The sequence below is a fragment of the Dendrobates tinctorius genome, unplaced genomic scaffold (assembly GCF_039654945.1).
Source record: "Dendrobates tinctorius isolate UK_male_01 unplaced genomic scaffold, ASM3965494v1 ptg000216l, whole genome shotgun sequence".
Lineage (NCBI taxonomy): Eukaryota > Metazoa > Chordata > Amphibia > Anura > Dendrobatidae > Dendrobates > Dendrobates tinctorius.
Window position 1 is genome coordinate 662,117 of NW_027361883.1, and position 23,191 is coordinate 685,307.

General features: G+C 48.5%; 1 protein-coding gene across 4 annotated transcripts in view; it reads left to right on the forward strand.

The window, feature by feature from the left end:
• Positions 1–23,191, forward strand: part of SFXN5 (sideroflexin 5) — a 260,274-nt gene that overhangs the window by 89,911 nt on the left and 147,172 nt on the right. For all 4 annotated transcript variants that reach the window (XR_012222340.1, XR_012222341.1, XM_073555065.1 and 1 more), the window contains exon 10: positions 22,940–23,030. Coding sequence is in view for 2 of the 4 variants with exons in the window: in XM_073555065.1 (XP_073411166.1) it covers positions 22,940–23,030 (91 nt within the window). In the remaining 2 variants the exon portion in view is untranslated. The remainder of the gene's footprint in view (positions 1–22,939; positions 23,031–23,191) is intronic.

Sequence of the window (23,191 nt, forward strand, 5' to 3'; positions counted from 1 at the left end):
GGTGTATTGCAGTATTCGGCACTCTTGGTAACAGTGTTGGTTCGGTGTTATACAGCAGCACTCTTGGTGTATTGCAGTATTCGGCACTCTTGGTAACAGCGTTGGTTCGGTGTTGTACAGCAGCGCTCTTGGTGTATTGCAGTATTCGGCACTCTTGGAATCAGTGTTGGTTCGGTGTTGTACAGTAGCACTCTTGGTGTATTGCAGTGTTCGGCACTCTTGGTAACTGTTGGTTCGGTGTTGTACAGCAGCACTCTTGCTGTATTGCAGTATTCGGCACTCTTGGTAACTGTTGGTTCGGTGTTGTACAGCAGCACTCTTGGTGTATTGCAGTATTCGGCACTCTTGGTAACAGCGTTGGTTCGGTGTTGTACAGCAGCACTCTTGGTGTATTGCAGTATTCGGCACTCTTGGTAACAGTGTTGGTTCGGTGTTGTACAGCAGCACTCTTGGTGTATTGCAGTATTCGGCACTCTTGGTAACAGCGTTGGTTCGGTGTTGTACAGTAGCACTCTTGGTGTATTGCAGTGTTCGGCACTCTTGGTAACTGTTGGTTCGGTGTTGTACAGCAGCACTCTTGCTGTATTGCAGTATTCGGCACTCTTGGTAACTGTTGGTTCGGTGTTGTACAGCAGCACTCTTGGTGTATTGCAGTATTCGGCTCTCTTGGTAACAGCGTTGGTTCGGTGTTGTACAGCAGCACTCTTGGTGTATTGCAGTATTCGGCACTCTTGGTAGCAGTGTTGGTTCGGTGTTATACAGCAGCGCTCTTGGTGTATTGCAGTATTCGGCACTCTTGGTAACTGTGTTGGTTCGGTGTTATACAGCAGCACTCTTGCTGTATTGCAGTATTCGGCACTCTTGGTAACTGTTGGTTCGGTGTTGTACAGCAGCACTCTTGGTGTATTGCAGTATTCGGCTCTCTTGGTAACTGTGTTGGTTCGGTGTTGTACAGCAGCACTCTTGGTGTATTGCAGTATTCGGCACTCTTGGTAGCAGTGTTGGTTCGGTGTTATACAGCAGCGCTCTTGGTGTATTGCAGTATTCGGCACTCTTGGTAACTGTGTTGGTTCGGTGTTATACAGAAGCAGTCTTGGTATATTGCAGTATTCGGCACTCTTGGTAACAGCGTTGGTTCGGTGTTGTACAGCAGCGCTCTTGGTGTATTGTAGTGTTCGGCACTCTTGGTAACTGTGTTGGTTCGGTGTTGTACAGCAGCACTCTTGGTGTATTGCAGTATTCGTCACTCTTGGTAGCAGTGTTGGTTCGGTGTTATACAGCAGCAGTCTTGGTGTATTGCAGTATTCGGCACTCTTGGTAACTGTGTTGGTTCGTGTTGTACAGCAGCACTCTTGGTGTATTGCAGTATTCGGCACTCTTGGTAACAGCGTTGGTTCGGTGTTGTACAGCAGCGCTCTTGGTGTATTGCAGTATTCGGCACTCTTGGTAACAGTGTTTGTTCGGTGTTGTACAGCAGCGCTCTTGGTGTATTGCAGTATTCGGCACTCTTGGTAACAGTGTTCGGTGTTGTACAGCAGCACTCTTGGTGTATTGCAGTATTCGGCACTCTTGGTAACAGTGTTGTTTCGGTGTTGTACAGCAGCACTCTTGGTGTATTGCAGTATTCGGCACTCTTGGTAACAGCGTTGGTTCGGTGTTGTACAGCAGCGCTCTTGGTGTATTGCAGTATTCGGCACTCTTGGAATCAGTGTTGGTTCGGTGTTGTACAGTAGCACTCTTGGTGTATTGCAGTGTTCGGCACTCTTGGTAACTGTTGGTTCGGTGTTGTACAGCAGCACTCTTGCTGTATTGCAGTATTCGGCACTCTTGGTAACTGTTGGTTCGGTGTTGTACAGCAGCACTCTTGGTGTATTGCAGTATTCGGCTCTCTTGGTAACAGCGTTGGTTCGGTGTTGTACAGCAGCACTCTTGGTGTATTGCAGTATTCGGCACTCTTGGTAGCAGTGTTGGTTCGGTGTTATACAGCAGCGCTCTTGGTGTATTGCAGTATTCGGCACTCTTGGTAACTGTGTTGGTTCGGTGTTATACAGCAGAACTCTTGCTGTATTGCAGTATTCGGCACTCTTGGTAACTGTTGGTTCGGTGTTGTACAGCAGCACTCTTGGTGTATTGCAGTATTCGGCTCTCTTGGTAACTGTGTTGGTTCGGTGTTGTACAGCAGCACTCTTGGTGTATTGCAGTATTCGGCACTCTTGGTAGCAGTGTTGGTTCGGTGTTATACAGCAGCGCTCTTGGTGTATTGCAGTATTCGGCACTCTTGGTAACTGTGTTGGTTCGGTGTTATACAGAAGCAGTCTTGGTATATTGCAGTATTCGGCACTCTTGGTAACAGAGTTGGTTCGGTGTTGTACAGCAGCGCTCTTGGTGTATTGTAGTGTTCGGCACTCTTGGTAACTGTGTTGGTTCGGTGTTGTACAGCAGCACTCTTGGTGTATTGCAGTATTCGGCACTCTTGGTAACAGCGTTGGTTCGGTGTTGTACAGCAGCACTCTTGGTGTATTGTAGTGTTCGGCACTCTTGGTAACTGTTTGTTCGGTGTTGTACAGCAGCACTCTTGGTGTATTGCAGTATTCGGCACTCTTGGTAGCAGTGTTGGTTCGGTGTTATACAGCAGCACTCTTGGTGTATTGCTGTATTCGGCACTCTTGGTAACAGTGTTGGTTCGGTGTTGTACAGCAGCACTCTTGGTGTATTGCAGTATTCGGCACTCTTGGTAACAGCGTTGGTTTGGTGTTGTACAGCAGCACTCTTGGTGTATTGTAGTGTTCGGCACTCTTGGTAACTGTGTTGGTTCGGTGTTGTACAGCAGCACTCTTGGTGTATTGCAGTATTCGACACTCTTGGTAGCAGTGTTGGTTCGGTGTTATACAGCAGCACTCTTGGTGTATTGCTGTATTCGGCACTCTTGGTAACAGTGTTGGTTCGGTGTTGTACAGCAGCACTCTTGGTGTATTGCAGTATTCGGCACTCTTGGTAACAGCGTTGGTTCGGTGTTGTACAGCAGCACTCTTGGTGTATTGTAGTGTTCGGCACTCTTGGTAACTGTGTTGGTTCGGTGTTGTACAGCAGCACTCTTGGTGTATTGCAGTATTCGGCACTCTTGGTAACAGTGTTGGTTCGGTGTTGTACAGCAGCACTCTTGGTGTATTGTAGTGTTCGGCACTCTTGGTAACTGTGTTGGTTCGGTGTTGTACAGCAGCACTCTTGGTGTATTGTAGTGTTCGGCACTCTTGGTAACTGTGTTGGTTCGGTGTTGTACAGCAGCACTCTTGGTGTATTGCAGTATTCGGCACTCTTGGTAGCAGTGTTGGTTCGGTGTTATACAGCAGCACTCTTGGTGTATTGTAGTGTTCGGCACTCTTGGTAACGGTGTTGGTTCGGTGTTGTACAGCAGCACTCTTGGTGTATTGCAGTATTCGGCACTCTTGGTAGCAGTGTTGGTTCGGTGTTGTACAGTAGCACTCTTGGTGTATTGCAGTATTCGGCACTCTTGGTAACAGTGTTCGGTGTTATACAGTAGCACTCTTGGTTTATTGCTGTATTCGGCACTCTTGGTAACAGTGTTGGTTCGGTGTTATACAGCAGCACTCTTGGTGTATTGCTGTATTCGACACTCTTGGTAGCAGTGTTGGTTCGGTGTTGTACAGCAGCACTCTTGGTGTATTGCTGTATTCGGCACTCTTGGTAACAGTGTTGGTTCGGTGTTGTACAGCAGCAGTCTTGGTGTATTGCAGTATTCGGCACTCTTGGTAACAGCGTTGGTTCGGTGTTGTACAGCAGCGCTCTTGGTGTATTGCAGTGTTCGGCACTCTTGGTAACAGCGTTGGTTCGGTGTTGTACAGCAGCGCTCTTGGTGTATTGCATTATTCGGCACTCTTGGTTGCAGTGTTGGTTTGGTGTTGTACAGCAGCACTCTTGGTGTATTGCAGTATTCGGCACTCTTGGTAACAGTGTTGGTTCGGTGTTGTACAGCAGCGCTCTTGGTGTATTGCTGTATTCGGCACTCTTGGTAACAGCGTTGGTTTGGTGTTGTACAGCAGCACTCTTGGTGTATTGCAGTATTCGGCACTCTTGGTTGCAGTGTTGGTTTGGTGTTGTACAGCAGCACTCTTGGTGTATTGCAGTATTCGGCACTCTTGGTAACAGTGTTGGTTTGGTGTTGTACAGCAGCACTCTTGGTGTATTGCAGTATTCGGCACTCTTGGTAACAGCGTTGGTTCGGTGTTGTACAGCAGCGCTCTTGGTGTATTGCATTATTCGGCACTCTTGGTTGCAGTGTTGGTTTGGTGTTGTACAGCAGCACTCTTGGTGTATTGCAGTATTCGGCACTCTTGGTAACAGTGTTGGTTCGGTGTTGTACAGCAGCACTCTTGGTGTATTGCTGTATTCGGCACTCTTGGTAACAGTGTTGGTTCGGTGTTGTACAGCAGCAGTCTTGGTGTATTGCTGTATTCGGCACTCTTGGTAACAGCGTTGGTTCGGTGTTGTACAGCAGCAGTCATGGTGTATTGCAGTGTTCGGCACTCTTGGTAACAGCGTTGGTTCGGTGTTGTACAGCAGCAGTCATGGTGTATTGCAGTATTCGGCACTCTTGGTAACAGCGATGGTTCGGTGTTGTACAGCAGCAGTCTTGGTGTATTGCAGTATTCGGCACTCTTGGTAACAGTGTTGGTTCGGTGTTGTACAGCAGCAGTCTTGGTGTATTGCAGTATTCGGCACTCTTGGTAACAGCGTTGGTTCGGTGTTGTACAGCAGCAGTCTTGGTGTATTGCAGTGTTCGGCACTCTTGGTTACAGTGTTGGTTTGGTGTTGTACAGCAGCACTCTTGGTGTATTGCAGTATTCGGCACTCTTGGTTACAGTGTTGGTTCGGTGTTGTACAGCAGCACTCTTGGTGTATTGCAGTATTCGGCACTCTTGTTAACAGCGTTGGTTCGGTGTTGTACAGCAGCACTCTTGGTGTATTGCAGTATTCGGCACTCTTGGTTACAGTGTTGGTTCGGTGTTGTACAGCAGCACTCTTGGTGTATTGCAGTATTCGGCACTCTTGGTTACAGTGTTGGTTCGGTGTTGTACAGCAGCACTCTTGGTGTATTGCAGTATTCGGCACTCTTGGTTACAGTGTTGGTTCGGTGTTGTACAGCAGCACTCTTGGTGTATTGCAGTATTCGGCACTCTTGGTTACAGTGTTGGTTTGGTGTTGTACAGCAGCACTCTTGGTGTATTGCAGTATTCGGCACTCTTGGTAACTGTGTTTGTTCGGTGTTGTACAGCAGCACTCTTGGTGTATTGCAGTATTTGGCAGTAGTGATATTGGTGCCTTTCTATGAGATCCCGGTCAGCGTGTCCTTGTTTCTCTTCATGGGGTCACCTGCAGAGATGCAGGGATCGCACCATTTCTGGTGGTGTTGCGCTGGTGCATAAGATGATGGCGTGTTGGAATTCGGCAGTGATCTGAGGGCACCTGTCCATGTCCGTCCTCACTCGGACCCTCTTACTTAATAGTGGCCGCGTCTCCCCCGTCACATTGTTTATTTTTCATTTCTCTTTGCTCTGAGCCTGTAATCCTGTAATAAGGGGCACAGATAACGGTCGGACGCGGCTCCTGGTAATCCTCGCTGTTTTAGAGGCAATTAGTGCAGTAATATGATCTGATGGGTGCCTGCTCTCCGACGCCGCCTCCCAGCGCTCAATCACGGCCCTAATGTGATAAGGATTCACTATAATCCGCCTCATATGGCCGCGCAATGAGGGGGGGCCCCCAACACGTAATTGGGGCTCATCTTCATCACTGATCCTATAAGCTCCCCACCGTCACCCTATACGCTCATATCTTTCATGGCTGTCTCTGATGGTATATCATAGGAAGGTGGCAGCCGGCGGATATACCTGGCTCCCGGAGAGCCCGTTATAAATCATTAGGATGCTCCAGTAAGAATATGGAATGCCTCAGCTCTTCCAGAGTTTCCCTTTAATTTTGGCAACGTCCTGTGTGGTAGAGTTCCACCATATTGAGGAATGGAGTTTCAAGTTTATCATAGCTTTAAGTCATTTATTCCTAGGTGTAATACTGTCCCCTCTCTCAGCATTGATCTTTTTCATGACTGCAACGTAAAGAATGGAGGACAGGTACATCATGAAGAAGCAATATCTTGTACTCGAAAGAAAAAACTTCTGGTAAGCTAGAACCCAGAACAGATCCGAACCAAGAGACTAAATCTAAAGTGAGACCTATAACTAAACCCATAAATTAATTCAGACCTCAAGCCACACCCCAAGATTGATCAGACCCCAAACTGGTTCCCTGAGCTTGATCAGTCCACAAACCGATACCCGAGATTCATCAGACTTCAAACCGTTATCCAAGGTTGATCAGTTCTCTACTCAGTGCCCAAGGTTGATCAGTCACCTACCCAATTGCCAAGGTTGATCAGACCTCAGATTGGTGCCCTAGATTGATTAGGACCAAGCACATAAAAATATTAGTGACCACAAAACAGCCTTTCAAAATTAATCGGACCTCCCTTCTAAATTCATTCAGACCCTCGATCTGAGAACCAAATTAGTTAATACCTCTTCATAAATTTAGATCCTTGACTCCATGCCAAATGTCATTTTGGGCCCATATTTGACCGCTAATTTAATTCAGACCCAAGACCAAATCCCAGAAATTCACTTGAGACCTAAATATAATCAAACCTGATCGGACCCTTAGGCTGTGTTCACACGTAGCGGGGTTTTTTTGCGTTTTCGCATCGATTTTAAACGCGCAATTTTGCCGCGAAAACGCAAAAAAAAAAGCGTCACAAGCTATCCTATGTGATTCCGCACATGCTATGCTAATGCTGATGATTTTTCCGCGGCGGAATTGCATCGCGGAAAAATACACAGCATGTTCATTCTTTGTGCGGAATCGTGGGAAAATCTGCACACATAGGAATGCATTGTTCCACTTTCTTCATGTGGCTGTGCACACCATGCAAAAAGTAAGCAGAACGTGTGCGGATGGTACCCACGGTCCGGAGGAGAGGAGGCTGTCCTCCAGGCTCTGGGTACCATATCCCTGTAAAAAGTTGAAATAAAATAAAAAGTTGTGATATTCTCACCTTCCGACGTCCCCCGTAGCGTCCCCAGCCCTCAGCGATGCTCCCAGCAAGTCCCGTTCCCAGCGATGCCTTGATGATGCTGTATAGGCAGCCTCAATAATAAAAAGTTGGTCACACTCGTCAAACACTACGTTTGATGAGTGTGACCAACCTGTCAATCAGTTCTCCAAGCGATGCTATAGATCACTTGGAAAACGCTAGCATTCTGCAAGTTAATTACGCTTGCAGATCTCTAGTTTTTCCGCGGGAAATAGGCGGGAATTTAACATGCAGATTTCTCGCATATTTCCCACGGAATGAAATTCCTGAATTCCCACGGACATTTCCGTGGGAATTCAACACGTGTGCACATAGCCTAAAAGTTACAAAATAGTGACCGATCAATGAATTTCATCCAAACCCACAAAAATAAATAAGACCCCACAACTAATGAAATGCTTGACCAGACCCCAGAATTTTATTTAGACTTCATATTGGTCCCCTTATTTTGTTTTGACTCCAGATCTTCCTGCTAAGATATGAAGGAAATATGTCACGACTCACCAGGTTTGCGGCATCTAATCTGGAAGCTTTATGATGTAAAGACAAAGAACCTGATTCCAGCGATGTGTCACTTACTCGGCTATATGCTTTTATATATAAAATCAGTGCTTTATCAACAGGAGATTATCACTACAGGACTGCTTGCCCTTCTGCCATGTAGTCCAACCACGCCCCACCAATGATTGGCTCCATTCTGTATACATTGAGCATAAAGCTGCCAATCTGTGATGTGGGCAGGGTTATACACAACTCAGCATTCCAAGAACCTATAATCAGCAGCGGTTGAGCAGATGTTATCACAACTGCAGCAAGAAGCCCAGTAAGTGATACAATGCTGGAATGGGGCCCCCTGCATCATGATTCTATCACATAAGAGAGCAAAATCTGTCTGACAGGTTCCCTTTAAATAAATTCCAACCTCAGATGCCCAAATTAATAAGACCCAGACCCTTAAGGAGCAGAGCTGTGGAAGAAAGCAGCAGCCTGCATCTCTGAAGACACTACCATAGACTCTCATAGACACTGATACTAGTTGGAATCGCTGGTTATAGTGTAGTGGATTTCTGACTTCCAGACTCCAGTGTTCAGTGATTCTTATCTGGAGTCACTGGTTATTCTTGTAGTGGATTTCTGACTCCCGTAGACTCCAGTGTTCAGTGCTTCTTATCTGGAGCCACTGGTTATTCCTGTAGTGGATTTCTGACTCCCGTAGACTCCAGTGTTCAGTGATTCTTATCTGGAGTCGCTGGTTAAGGTACTGTCACACTTAGCATTGTACCAGCGATCCCGACCAGCGATATGGCGCGGTCAGGATCGCTGGTACATTGCTAAGTGGTCTGTTATGAATGAGTCACCGTAGGAGGCAAAAACAGAATTACTAGCTATGTCCAGAAAACCAGAGAAGTTGGCAGCTATCGGATTGCAGACTCCTGAACCTATCAACAACAACTAGCAGTAGCCATGGGGGGTTCCTACGGTGCCCTAGACCCCTCGATCACAGCCGGAGAACTAAATAGCCTAAAGACAGAAAGGGAAATCTAAACTGCCCCAGAGCAGACCCCAAAGCAAAAGGCAGCCCCCAACATATGACGGTGAAGCAAGATGAAAAAAACACTCACACAGATAGAAAGATGGGCTGAGCAAATGATGGGGCCCAAGCTAACTAAATAGGACAGGATAGAAAAGCTGCTGTCTGCAATCCGCCAAAACCCTATCAAAACAAGAGCCAACAGACTGATAGGGAAAATAGCCCTGGTAAAATAGACTGGTCTCCTAGAATCCCTCTGAGAACTCACCAGCAAGGCAGAAGGGCGTCGGCTGCCTTATATCCAGTCTGCAATTCCAGTCACCCAGTCATCATCATCCTGCTCAGGTGCTTGGTAATCAGCCTCAATACCTTCCTTCACCAGAAGAGGGAGTTCATCAGACCTCAATGGTGAAGGGGAAAATGAACTCACAACAGTGGTCGCTAGTGAGCTGCCACACAGGCAGATCTCACCAGCGACAACGCAGGGGTCAGGGGTCGCTACTTACGTGTCAGATGAGGCGATGAAGACGTCCTCCCGCCCGCGTCCAAGCGTCGCTCATTGGCGCCACAGGAAGCCCAGCAGGAAGTTGACAACGAGAAACAGTCCAGGACGTTCTCGCGCGATCAGCGATAACCAGCGGGGGAGCGGTCGGAGGTAAGTATCAGACATAGCGATATCGCTAGTAATATCGCTATAACGTCACATAAACCAGTGACGTTATAGCGATATCGCTTAGTGTGACAGGCCCTTTATTCTTGTAGTGGATTTCTGACTCCCGTAGACTCCAGTGTTCAGTGATTCTTATCTGGAGTCACTGGTTATTCCTGTAGTGGATTTCTGACTCCCGTAGACTCCAGTGTTCAATGATTCTTATCTGGAGTCGCTGGTTATTCCTGTAGTGGATTTCTGACTCTCATAGACTCCAATGTTCAGTGCTTCTTATCTGGAGTCACTGGTTATTCCTTTAGTGGATTTCTGACTCCAGTAGACTCCAATGTTCAGTGATTCTTATCTGGAGTCGCTGGTTATTCCTGTAGTGGATTTCTGACTCTCATAGACTCCAGTGTTCAGTGCTTCTTATCTGGAGTCACTGGTTATTCCTGTAGTGGATTTCTGACTCTCATAGACTCCAATGTTCAGTGCTTCTTATCTGGAGTCACTGGTTATTCCTTTAGTGGATTTCTGACTCCCGTAGACTCCAATGTTCAGTGATTCTTATCTGGAGTCGCTGGTTATTCCTGTAGTGGATTTCTGACTCCCGTAGACTCCAGTGTTCAGTTCTTCTTATCTTGAGTCGCTGGTTATTCTTGTAGTGGATTTCTGACTCTCATAGACTCCAGTGTTCAGTGCTTCTTATCTGGAGTCACTGGTTATTCCTTTAGTGGATTTCTGACTCCCGTAGACTCCAATGTTCAGTGATTCTTATCTGGAGTCGCTGGTTATTCCTGTAGTGGATTTCTGACTCCCGTAGTCTCCAGTGTTCAGTTCTTCTTATCTTGAGTCGCTGGTTATTCTTGTAGTGGATTTCTGACTCTCATAGACTCCAGTGTTCAGTGCTTCTTATCTGGAGTCACTGGTTATTCCTTTAGTGGATTTCTGACTCCCGTAGACTCCAATGTTCAGTGATTCTTATCTGGAGTCGCTGGTTATTCCTGTAGTGGATTTCTGACTCCCGTAGTCTCCAGTGTTCAGTTCTTCTTATCTTGAGTCGCTGGTTATTCTTGTAGTGGATTTCTGACTCTCATAGACTCCAGTGTTCAGTGCTTCTTATCTGGAGTCACTGGTTATTCCTGTAGTGGATTTCTGACTCTCATAGACTCCAATGTTCAGTGCTTCTTATCTGGAGTCACTGGTTATTCCTTTAGTGGATTTCTGACTCCCGTAGACTCCAGTGTTCAGTGCTTCTTATCTGGAGTCGCTGGTTATGCCTGTAGTGGATTTCTGACTCCCGTAGACTCCAGTGTTCAGTTCTTCTTATCTTGAGTCGCTGGTTATTCTTGTAGTGGATTTCTGACTCCTGTAGACCCCCGTGTTCAGTGATTCTTATCTGGAGTCGCTGGTTATTCCTGTAGTGGATTTCTGACTCCCGTAGACTCCAGTGTTCAGGGATTCTTATCTGGAGTCGCTGGTTATTGTTGTAGTGGATTTCTGACTCCTGTAGACTCCAGTGATTTGTGCTTCTTATCTGGAGCCGCTGGTTATTCTTGTAGTCGATTTCTGACTCCTGTAGACTCCAGTGTTCAGTTCTTCTTATCTTGAGTCGCTGGTTATTCTTGTAGTGGATTTCTGACTCCCGTAGACTCCAGTGTTCAGTGATTCTTATCTTGAGTCGCTGGTTATTCTTGTAGTGGATTTCTGACTCCCGTAGACTCCAGTGTTCAGTGATTCTTATCTGGAGCCGCTGGTTATTCCTGTAGTGGATTGCTGACTCCCGTAGCCTCCAGTGTTCAGTTCTTCTTATCCTGAGTCGCTGGTTATTCTTGTAGTGGATTTCTGACTCCCGTAGACTCCAGTGTTCAGTGATTCTTATCTGGAGTCGCTGGTTATTCTTGTAGTGGATTTCTGACTCCCAGACTCCAGTGTTCAGTGATTCTTATCTGGAGTCGCTGGTTATTCCTGTAGTGGATTTCTGACTCCCGTAGACTCCAGTGTTAAGGGATTCTTATCTGGAGTCGCTGGTTATTCTTGTAGTGGATTTCTGACTCCTGTAGACTCCAGTGTTCAGGGATTCTTATCTGGAGTCGCTGGTTATTCTTGTAGTGGATTTCTGACTCCTGTAGACTCCAGTGTTCAGTGCTTCTTATCTGGAGTCGCTGGTTATTCTTGTAGTGGATTTCTGACTCCCAGACTCCAGTGTTCAGTGCTTCTTATCTGGAGTCGCTGGTTATTGTTGTAGTGGATTTCTGACTCCCGTAGACTCCAGTGTTCAGTGCTTCTTATCTGGAGTCGCTGGTTATTTTTGTAGTGGATTTCTGACTCCCAGACTCCAGTGTTCAGTGCTTCTTATCTGGAGTCGCTGGTTATTCTTGTAGTGGATTTCTGACTCCCGTAGACTCCAGTGTTCAGGGATTCTTATCTGGAGCCGCTGGTTATTCCTGTAGTGGATTGCTGACTCCCGTAGACTCCAGTGTTCAGTTCTTCTTATCCTGAGTCGCTGGTTATTCTTGTAGTGGATTTCTGACTCCCAGACTCCAGTGTTCAGTGCTTCTTATCTGGAGTCGCTGGTTATTGTTGTAGTGGATTTCTGACTCCCGTAGACTCCAGTGTTCAGTGCTTCTTATCTGGAGTCGCTGGTTATTTTTGTAGTGGATTTCTGACTCCCAGACTCCAGTGTTCAGTGCTTCTTATCTGGAGTCGCTGGTTATTCTTGTAGTGGATTTCTGACTCCCGTAGACTCCAGTGTTCAGGGATTCTTATCTGGAGCCGCTGGTTATTCCTGTAGTGGATTGCTGACTCCCGTAGACTCCAGTGTTCAGTTCTTCTTATCCTGAGTCGCTGGTTATTCTTGTAGTGGATTTCTGACTCCCGTAGACTCCAGTGTTCAGTGATTCTTATCTGGAGTCGCTGGTTATTCTTGTAGTGGATTTCTGACTCCCAGACTCCAGTGTTCAGTGATTCTTATCTGGAGTCGCTGGTTATTCCTGTAGTGGATTTCTGACTCCCGTAGACTCCAGTGTTCAGTGATTCTTATCTTGAGTCGCTGGTTATTCTTGTAGTGGATTTCTGACTCCCGTAGACTCCAGTGTTCAGTGATTCTTATCTGGAGCCGCTGGTTATTCCTGTAGTGGATTGCTGACTCCCGTAGCCTCCAGTGTTCAGTTCTTCTTATCCTGAGTCGCTGGTTATTCTTGTAGTGGATTTCTGACTCCCGTAGACTCCAGTGTTCAGTGATTCTTATCTGGAGTCGCTGGTTATTCTTGTAGTGGATTTCTGACTCCCAGACTCCAGTGTTCAGTGATTCTTATCTGGAGTCGCTGGTTATTCCTGTAGTGGATTTCTGACTCCCGTAGACTCCAGTGTTAAGGGATTCTTATCTGGAGTCGCTGGTTATTCTTGTAGTGGATTTCTGACTCCTGTAGACTCCAGTGTTCAGGGATTCTTATCTGGAGTCGCTGGTTATTCTTGTAGTGGATTTCTGACTCCTGTAGACTCCAGTGTTCAGTGCTTCTTATCTGGAGTCGCTGGTTATTGTTGTAGTGGATTTCTGACTCCCGTAGACTCCAGTGTTCAGTGCTTCTTATCTGGAGTCGCTGGTTATTTTTGTAGTGGATTTCTGACTCCCAGACTCCAGTGTTCAGTGCTTCTTATCTGGAGTCGCTGGTTATTCTTGTAGTGGATTTCTGACTCCCGTAGACTCCAGTGTTCAGGGATTCTTATCTGGAGCCGCTGGTTATTCCTGTAGTGGATTGCTGACTCCCGTAGACTCCAGTGTTCAGTTCTTCTTATCCTGAGTCGCTGGTTATTCTTGTAGTGGATTTCTGACTCCCAGACTCCAGTGTTCAGTGCTTCTTATCTGGAGTCGCTGGTTATTGTTGTAGTGGATTTCTGACTCCCGTAGACTCCAGTGTTCAGTGCTTCTTATCTGGAGTCGCTGGTTATTTTTGTAGTGGATTTCTGACTCCCAGACTCCAGTGTTCAGTGCTTCTTATCTGGAGTCGCTGGTTATTCTTGTAGTGGATTTCTGACTCCCGTAGACTCCAGTGTTCAGGGATTCTTATCTGGAGCCGCTGGTTATTCCTGTAGTGGATTGCTGACTCCCGTAGACTCCAGTGTTCAGTTCTTCTTATCCTGAGTCGCTGGTTATTCTTGTAGTGGATTTCTGACTCCCGTAGACTCCAGTGTTCAGTGATTCTTATCTGGAGTCGCTGGTTATTCTTGTAGTGGATTTCTGACTCCCAGACTCCAGTGTTCAGTGATTCTTATCTGGAGTCGCTGGTTATTCCTGTAGTGGATTTCTGACTCCCGTAGACTCCAGTGTTAAGGGATTCTTATCTGGAGTCGCTGGTTATTCTTGTAGTGGATTTCTGACTCCTGTAGACTCCAGTGTTCAGTGCTTCTTATCTGGAGTCGCTGGTTATTCTTGTAGTGGATTTCTGACTCCCAGACTCCAGTGTTCAGTGCTTCTTATCTGGAGTCGCTGGTTATTGTTGTAGTGGATTTCTGACTCCCGTAGACTCCAGTGTTCAGTGCTTCTTATCTGGAGTCGCTGGTTATTTTTGTAGTGGATTTCTGACTCCCAGACTCCAGTGTTCAGTGCTTCTTATCTGGAGTCGCTGGTTATTCTTGTAGTGGATTTCTGACTCCCGTAGACTCCAGTGTTCAGGGATTCTTATCTGGAGCCGCTGGTTATTCCTGTAGTGGATTGCTGACTCCCGTAGACTCCAGTGTTCAGTTCTTCTTATCCTGAGTCGCTGGTTATTCCTGTAGTGGATTTCTGACTCCCGTAGACTCCAGTGTTCAGTGCTTCTTATCTGGAGTCGCTGGTTATTTTTGTAGTGGATTTCTGACTCCCAGACTCCAGTGTTCAGTGCTTCTTATCTGGAGTCGCTGGTTATTCTTGTAGTGGATTTCTGACTCCCGTAGACTCCAGTGTTCAGGGATTCCTATCTGGAGTCGCTGGTTATTGTTGTAGTGGATTTCTGACTCCCGTAGACTCCAGTGTTCAGTGCTTCTTATCTGGAGTCGCTGGTTATTGTTGTAGTGGATTTCTGACTCCCAGACTCCAGTGTTCAGTGCTTCTTATCTGGAGTCACTGGTTATTCTTGTTGTGGATTTCTGACTCCCAGACTCCAGTGTTCAGTGCTTCTTATCTGGAGTCACTGGTTATTCTTGTTGTGGATTTCTGACTCCCAGACTCCAGTGTTCAGTGCTTCTTATCTGGAGTCACTGGTTATTCTTGTAGTGGATTTCTGACTCCTGTAGACTCCAGTGTTCATTGCTTCTTATCTGGAGTCACTGGTTATTCTTGTAGTGGATTGCTGACTCCCAGACTCCAGTGTTCAGTGCTTCTTATCTGGAGTCACTGGTTATTCTTGTAGTGGATTTCTGACTCCCAGACTCCAGTGTTCAGTGCTTCTTATCTGGAGTCACTGGTTATTCTTGTAGTGGATTTCTGACTCCCAGACTCCAGTGTTCAGTGCTTCTTATCTGGAGTCGCTGGTTATTGTTGTAGTGGATTTCTGACTCCCGTAGACTCCAGTGTTCAGTGCTTCTTATCTGGAGTCGCTGGTTATTCTTGTAGTGGATTTCTGACTCCCGTAGACTCCAGTGTTCAGTGCTTCTTATCTGGAGTCCCTGGTTATTCTTGTAGTGGATTTCTGACTCCCGTAGACTCCAGTGTTCAGTGCTTCTTATCTGGAGTCGCTGGTTATTCTTGCAGTGGATTTCTGACTCCTGCAGACTCCCAGTGTTCAGTGCTTCTTATCTGGAGCCACTACTTATATTTGTGCTGTACTGGTGTAGAGCTATGGAGAAGCTCTTAAAGGGACATCTCCTTTAAATCATACTACCCAAGTTTCATCTTGTTTAGAAAGTTCCACATCAGTTATCATGTCAGTCCTATAAATACCCGCCTCATCCTCCCTCCACCGGCCTGTCTTCACTTCTTAATAAGATGACAGAGCCCCGGGAGACGTGATAGAGGCGCAGATATCGGCACAGAGGCAACTCATTAGGATTTGTCAGACGTGACATGTGTGATTGATTCTGTAAATCAAAGGCTTAATTACAGTAATGACCCTCCCAGATCCCAGGAGCGACTACAGCAGCGTCCCGAGAGCCGAGGACGCCTTACCAGGGAGGGAATTCGTTATTTATTGCCCATCGACGAGTTATAATGGGTCACTTGTATTGTCACCTTTTTTTTCTGTGGCATCATTGCCTTTAAATGGCACATCAGAGGGCGACAGTTCTAGCATCTCCTGCGCCTCTGCCATGAGCGGAGGGTGTGGGCTGTCACATACCGATAACACTCTGTTTCAGCCACTACAGGTCAGAGCTGGATCTGATCTCGACCTTTTAACCGCTTAGATGCAGTGATCATAGGCAGCCGCAGCACCTAAGGGGTTAGCCAGAAGTCCGAGGAGCAAAGACGTCTCAATTACAAGAACCATCGAATTATTGTGTCTGGTGTCGCTGCCTTTGCAACAATCCTATCGGGCGACTCCCAGCAGAGTCTTTACAATGGGAGTAACGGTCTACAGGCCGTACTGTAGCCTCTAATGAGCGTGCGCAAAAGTAATTTTGAACGGAGGGGGAGGAGATGAGTTGTAACATCGTCCCTTGTGATTGGTGGATCCTGTTTTATTAAGTCGCCACCTGTCATTGTAATCCTGCCTCTGATGATAATGAACCTGCTGGAAACTGTTAAGTGAAATGATAGGAAGTGCAAACCAAGTATTGCCCCCCAGTGGCTACTGTGAGAATTAAAAGATTGCTCATTTTGTTTTTTATCGAATGTCGTGATATAAGTCAGTGTAACGGAAAAACAAAAGGTCATTTTGTGACACATTCCCTTTAATGGGGTTTTCAGAATTAAATAAATTAATTAATAACTTGGCCACTTTCCTTTTTATAAATAGCACGACCTGTGGACAAGTGAGGTGCCATTTTTTATTATTCCTGAAACCCTTTTAAGGAGTTACTAATGTGTGTCTAGGGAAGAGGTGGTCAGATTCTGGAGTAATCTGCTCCAGCTCTGCTGCATTCTCGTTGCCGCTCAGGCCGATGTGTCGGCAGTGACGGGGTTACGGCGGATAATTTATTCCAGATGCCGCTGTTTGCAGGGTGGCGTCAGCAATGAGCTTATGGGGAGTTGACGACACAGCATTTAATCTTAATTATCCAGACATCTATTTTCTTTAAAGCAGGAGGCATAGACTGTTACCTATATGTTGATTTTGGAATTTGTATTTGTTCTTTGGTTGGTCAATAAAACACAGACTATTGTTCATATGAACTTATAAGTTGACGTTTGTTGTAACATATTGTGCTGTTATCATGGATGACTAGTCACGCAGGGTAATTAAACAATGCTGTTTGCTGATATTAAGATTACACATTGTCCAGGCAGGCTAGTTTGGTGACTTGCAAAACAGGGGAAGAAAAACTATGCAGATTGATTAAATAATCAAACAATGCAAGTTAATTTCATCACACCTTCCCCGTGAATACCTGATGAAGGCTTGAAGGACAACAGTTGGGATATGTCACTGCAACAAGAGATCCGGAGAACTAGAGAATCTTTACAAAACCACAATCAGTAACACTCTACAGGACAGCATCCAGGACATCATTGCTCCATCACGAGAGATACAGGTGTGACTCTACAGAATACCAGCTTAGGAGACCACGGCCCCGGCCGAAAGAATACAGATCTGCTCCACTGACCATCACTGAACCATGGATACGTTTGGAAAAGCCAGGATAGTTCCTGCCAGTTGCTTGTCTCCATGGACATGTTCAGAGAAGCCAGGTGGTGACCCTCCGATCACCTGACCTTGTACAAGAATATACTGTCATCTTCCTAAGCTTGTCGTTGCCTTCTCTCTGATCATGCCACAGGTGGGGTAATCAGCCCTAGAGGCTCTGAAGTCACGGCTGCCCTTATCCCGGCAGTCAGCGGAAGGCTGAGACTCTGTAATGTGCTCCATCTTTGGGTACTGTGCTGGGACTGTTCCACGTATTATTTCCCTGTTTTGTGGTTCAATAAAGTAGTGCCACACTGTTTTACCCCCACCCTGCCTTGTCTGAGTAGTATTACGCTCACGGTGAAAGGTGAGTTGGCGTTCAGTGGGATGATCCCTGGTCCATGCGGTTTTGGCTAGCAGACAAGAGCACCTGCTGACCCCCCCATGTCTCCACACGAGGATTTATGGATCCGGTCTCTGCTGTTTACAGGGCGGCGACATTGACAGGGTTACGTGGAGTATTTATGGGTCCGGTCTCTGCTGATTGCAGGGCGGTGGCACTGACTGGGTTATGGGGAGTATTTATGGGTCCGATCTCTGCTGATTGCAGGGCGGTGGCACTGACTGGGTTACCGGGAGTATATGGATCCGGTCTCTGCTGATTGCAGCGCTGTGGCACTAACGGGGTTACGGGGAGTATTTATGAATCTGGTCTCTTCTGTGCACAGGTCCGTGGCACTGACGGGGTTACGGGGAGTATTTATGGATCCCGTCTCCTCTGTGCCCAGGGTGATGGGACTGACGGGGTTACGGGGAGTACTTATGGATCTGGTCTCCTCTGTGCCCAAGGTGGTGGCACTGACGGGGTTACGGGGAGTATTTATGGATCCGGTCTCCGCTGTGTGCAGGGCGGTGGTACTGACGGGGTTACGGGGAGTATTTATGGATCCGGTCTCCGCTGTATGCAGGGCGGTGGCACTGACGGGGTTAAGGGGAGTTTTTATGGATCCGGTCTCCGCTGTGTGCAGGGCGGTGGTACTGACGGGGTTACGGGGAGTATTTATGGATCCGGTCTCTGCTGTGTGCAGGGCGGTGGTACTGACGGGGTTACGGGGAATATTTATGGATCCGGTCTCCGCTGTGCCCAAGGTGGTGGCACTGACGGGGTTACGGGGAGTATTTATGGATCCGGTCTCCGTTGTGTGCAGGGCGGTGGCACTGACGGGGTTACGGGGAGCATTTATGGATCCGGTCTCCGCTGTGTGCAGGGCGGTGGTACTGACGGGGTTACGGGGATTATTTATGGATCCGGTCTCCGCTGTGTGCAGGGCGGTGGCACTGACGGGGTTACGGGGAGTATTTAGGGATCCGGTCTCCGTTGTTTGCAGGGCGGTGGCACGGACAGGGTTATGGGGGGAGCATTTATGGATCCGGTCTCCGTTGTTTGCAGGGCGGTGGCAAGGACGGGGTTACGGGGAGTATTTATGGATCCGGTCTCTGCTGTGTGCAGCGCGTTGGCACTGATGGGGTTACGGGGAGTATTTATGGATTGGTCTCTGCTGTGTGCAGGGCGGTGGCACTGACGGGGTTACGGGGAGCATTTATGGATCCGGTCTCCGCTGTGTGCAGTTCGGTGGCACTGACGGGATTACGGGGAGTATTTATGGATCCGGTCTCCGCTGTGTGCAGGGCGGTGGCACTGACGGGGTTAAGGGGAGTATTTATGGATCCGGTCTCCGCTGTATGCAGGGCGGTGGCACTGACGGGGTTAAGGGGAGTATTTATGGATCCGGTCTCCGCTGTGTGCAGGGCGTTGGCACTGACGGGGTTACGGGGAGTATTTATGGATCCGGTCTCCGTTGTTTGCAGGGCGGTGGCACGGACGGGGTTATGGGGAGCATTTATGGATCCGGTCTCCGTTGTTTGCAGGGCGGTGGCACTGACGGGGTTACGGGGAGTATTTATGGATCCTGTCTCCGCTGTGTGCAGGGCGGTGGTACTGACGGGGTTACGGTTAGCATTTATGGATCCGGTCTCCGCTGTGTGCAGTGCGGTGGCACTGACGGGGTTACGGGGACTATTTATGGATCCGGTCTCCGCTGTGTGCAGTGCGGTGGCACTGACGGGGTTACGGGGAGTATTTATGGATCCGGTCTCCGCTGTGTGCAGGGCGGTGGTACTGACGGGGTTACGGGGACTATTTATGGATCCGGTCTCCGCTGTGTGCAGGGCGGTGGTACTGACGGGGTTACGGGGACTATTTATGGATCCGGTCTCTGCTGTGTGCAGGGCGGTGGCACTGACGGGGTTACGGGGACTATTTATGGATCCGGTCTCCGCTGTGTGCAGGGCGGTGGTACTGACGGGGTTACGGGGACTATTTATGGATCCGGTCTCCGCTGTGTGCAGTGCGGTGGCACTGACGGGGTTACGGGGACTATTTATGGATCCGGTCTCCGCTGTGTGCAGTGCGGTGGCACTGACGGGGTTACGGGGAGTATTTATGGATCCGGTCTCCGCTGTGTGCAGTGCGGTGGCACTGACGGGGTTACGGGGAGTATTTATGGATCCGGTCTCCGCTGTGTGCAGTGCGGTGGCACTGACGGGGTTACGGGGACTATTTATGGATCCGGTCTCCGTTGTTTGCAGGGCGGTGGCACTGACGGGGTTACGGGGAGTATTTATGGATCCGGTCTCCGCTGTGTGCAGGGCGGTGGTACTGACGGGGTTACGGGGACTATTTATGGATCCGGTCTCCGTTGTTTGCAGGGCGGTGGCACTGACGGGGTTACGGGGATTATTTATGGATCCGGTCTCCGCTCTGTGCAGGGCGGTGGTACTGGCGGGGTTACGGGGAGTATTTATTGATCCGGTCTCCGCTGTGTGCAGGGTGGTGGCACTGACGGGGTTAAGGGGAGTATTTATGAATCCGGTCTCCGCTGTGTGCAGGGTGGTGGCACTGACAGGGTTAAGGGGAGTATTTATGGATCCGGTCTCCGCTGTGTGCAGGGCGGTGGCACTGACGGGGTTACGGGGGGCATTTATGGATCCGGTCTCCGCTGTGTGCAGGGCGGTGGCACTGACGGGGTTACGGGGAGCATTTATGGATCCGGTCTCTGCTGTGTGCAGGGCGGTGGCACTGACGGGGTTACAGGGGGTATTTATGGATCCGGTCTCCGCTGTGTGCAGAGCGGTGGCACTGACTGGGTTACGGGGAGCATTTATGGATCCGGTCTCCGCTGTGTGCAGGGCGGGGGCACTAATGGGGTTACGGGGAGCATTTATGGATCCGGTCTCTGCTGTGTGAAGGGCGGTGGCACTGACGGGGTTACGGGGGGTATTTATGGATCCGGTCTCTGCTGTGTGAAGGGCGGTGGCACTGACGGGGTTGCGGGGCGTATTTATGGATCCGGTCTCCGCTGTGTGCAGGGCGGTGGCACTGACGGGGTTACGGGGGGTATTTATGGATCCGGTCTCCGCTGTGTGCAGGGCGGTGGCACTGACGGGGTTACGGGGAGCATTTATGGATCCGGTGTCCGCTGTGTGCAGGGTGGTGGCACTGACGGGGTTAAGGGGAGTATTTATGGATCCGGTCTCTGCTGTGTGAAGGGCGGTGGCACTGACGGGGTTGCGGGGAGTATTTATGGATCCGGTGTCCGCTGTGTGCAGGGCGGTGGCACTGACGGGGTTACGGGGGGTATTTATGGATCCGGTCTCCGCTGTGTGCAGGGCCGTGGCACTGACGGGGTTACGGGGAGTATTTATGGATCCGGTCTCCGCTGTGTGCAGGGCGGTGGCACTGACGGGGTTACGGGGGGTATTTATGGATCCGGTGTCCGCTGTGTGCAGGGCCGTGGCACTGACGGGGTTGCGGGGAGTATTTATGGATCCGGTCTCCGCTGTGTGCAGGGCGGTGGCACTGACGGGGTTACGGGGGGTATTTATGGATCCGGTGTCCGCTGTGTGCAGGGCCGTGGCACTGACGGGGTTGCGGGGAGTATTTATGGATCCGGTCTCCGCTGTGTGCAGGGCGGTGGCACTGACGGGGTTACGGGGAGCATTTATGGATCCGGTCGGATCTTTCTTCTTGCACAATGTTCGTTCAGGTTTTCTGTCACCGTCTCCGATGTGATAAAGCCCCTGTGGGTTTTTTAATCCCAGCTCTCTCTCCCCGATAATTGTGAGCGTCGTGCGGAGCGAGCGTCTGACAGCGTGTGAATCTGCTGTTACTGCCCGTAATCACTCAGGGCCTCGGCTCCGGGGGGCTCCGGACGCCTCTAAGTGCTCTGACATCAGTGCGGCTCGTTACCGCCAGAGCTGCACACCAGAGCCGCGCAGAGCGGTAATTGTGGACCCCTCACAATAGTGTGCGCCTCACACGCTCCGTCACCTACGAGCGCTGAAAACTGAGGAAAAGACATAAAAATATTAAAAAAATAAAGACAATAACTAAGAGAATAAACTAAACTCAGAGCAAATAAAATGGATAGAAACACCAAAAATATCGCTGGAGAAGGGCCCCACGATCCAGCCCACATCTCCTCTTCCGTGGACTCTTGATTTTAAAAGGAATTTTCTATTTTGAGAAAAAGCGTATCCCAAATGTTTTTATATGCGCAACATAACAAACAGAGCGGCCTCCCCAGGTCCAACATCCGCTATCAAATGCTGCTCCAGTCTCAGAGCTTTGGCTGCAGTGGTCGCATCTTGCGCCATCGCTGCAGTCATACAGCGACTGGCTGCAGTGTTGATGTGAGCTGTTGGTTAAAGTGTAAAGCCCCTTTAAGCCCCTCACTGACTCGTAAGGTGCCAATGGATTTCCAGGGGCTCCCGCACTGACCTCAGCTCTGCCACATACTGATGTCTAGACCGTATGTTTCGCAGTCACATTACTGATGGGGGAACATGATTTCTGTAGTGCGGTGGATTAAAAAAAAAACAGTGGCCAAATTGTATTTTTTCATAAAAGTTTTATTTTTTGACATTTTTTTAAAAAATTTTAAGAGTGGTTGTCCTGTCACTAGATCTCCTCGGGATAGGCCATCGGTATCCGGTCTGGGAGGTCCGACACCCAGCACCCACTGATCAGCTGTTATAAGCGCCGGTGGTGGCCACATGGACACATTGTAACTCTGCCGGAGCGTAGAACAGCTGGTCTTAAGGATAACAAGTTTGAACCTAGCACTCAACTTAAAGGTATTTGTAAGGCGGTTTATTGTAGTACACGAAAAAAGACGTTTCGGTCAATGTGACCTTCTTCAGTTACGTGTGGTATATAGATTGTGTAGAGCTTATAGGCATCTGTCAGAAAGGACGATGGTGCTTTAGGCATTGAGGAGAATGATCTCTCTAAGGTAATGAGCTTGTCAGTATATAGGAGAGGGGCAAACGTGCCTCCAGATGCGGTGTCCACCGGCATCTGGAGGCACGTTTGCCCCTCTCCTATATACTGACAAGCTCATTACCTTAGAGAGATCATTCTCCTCAATGCCTAAAGCACCATCGTCCTTTCTGACAGATGCCTATAAGCTCTACACAATCTATATACCACACGTAACTGAAGAAGGTCACATTGACCGAAACGTCTTTTTTCGTGTACTACAATAAACCGCCTTACAAATACCTTTAAGTTGAGTGCTAGGTTCATATTTGTTGCTTTAACGGTTTGGGAACCTAACCTTAGCACCATCTTGAGTTGTGCTCACGGTGTTCTTTCTATACGGGTCTTAAGGATAAGTCATCTATGTCTGGGGACCGGACAACCCCTTTAAGAGCGGCTTTTTTCCCCAAAGTCTCAAGCATGGCCGCTGATCTTCTGCGTCTTCTCTTTCCAGGTCGGCCTTAATTCTCTGGTCCAGAGGGCAAACAAGTTTTCTCCTTCTACCAGACTCTTCATCCAGCGGTTTGTGCCATTTCCAGCTGTCGGTAAGTCTGTACCCGCTGACCTTGGAGACTGGCAATGTACGGGTTATGTGAGCCTGGCGAGCACCGCTGATGTTCCACATGTCCGGGGGTGTAGTGTCCTCCCTCTGTTGGGTGTGGTTGGGTGAAGCCATTTATTGTCAGACTACTGTGTTTTCTCTTTT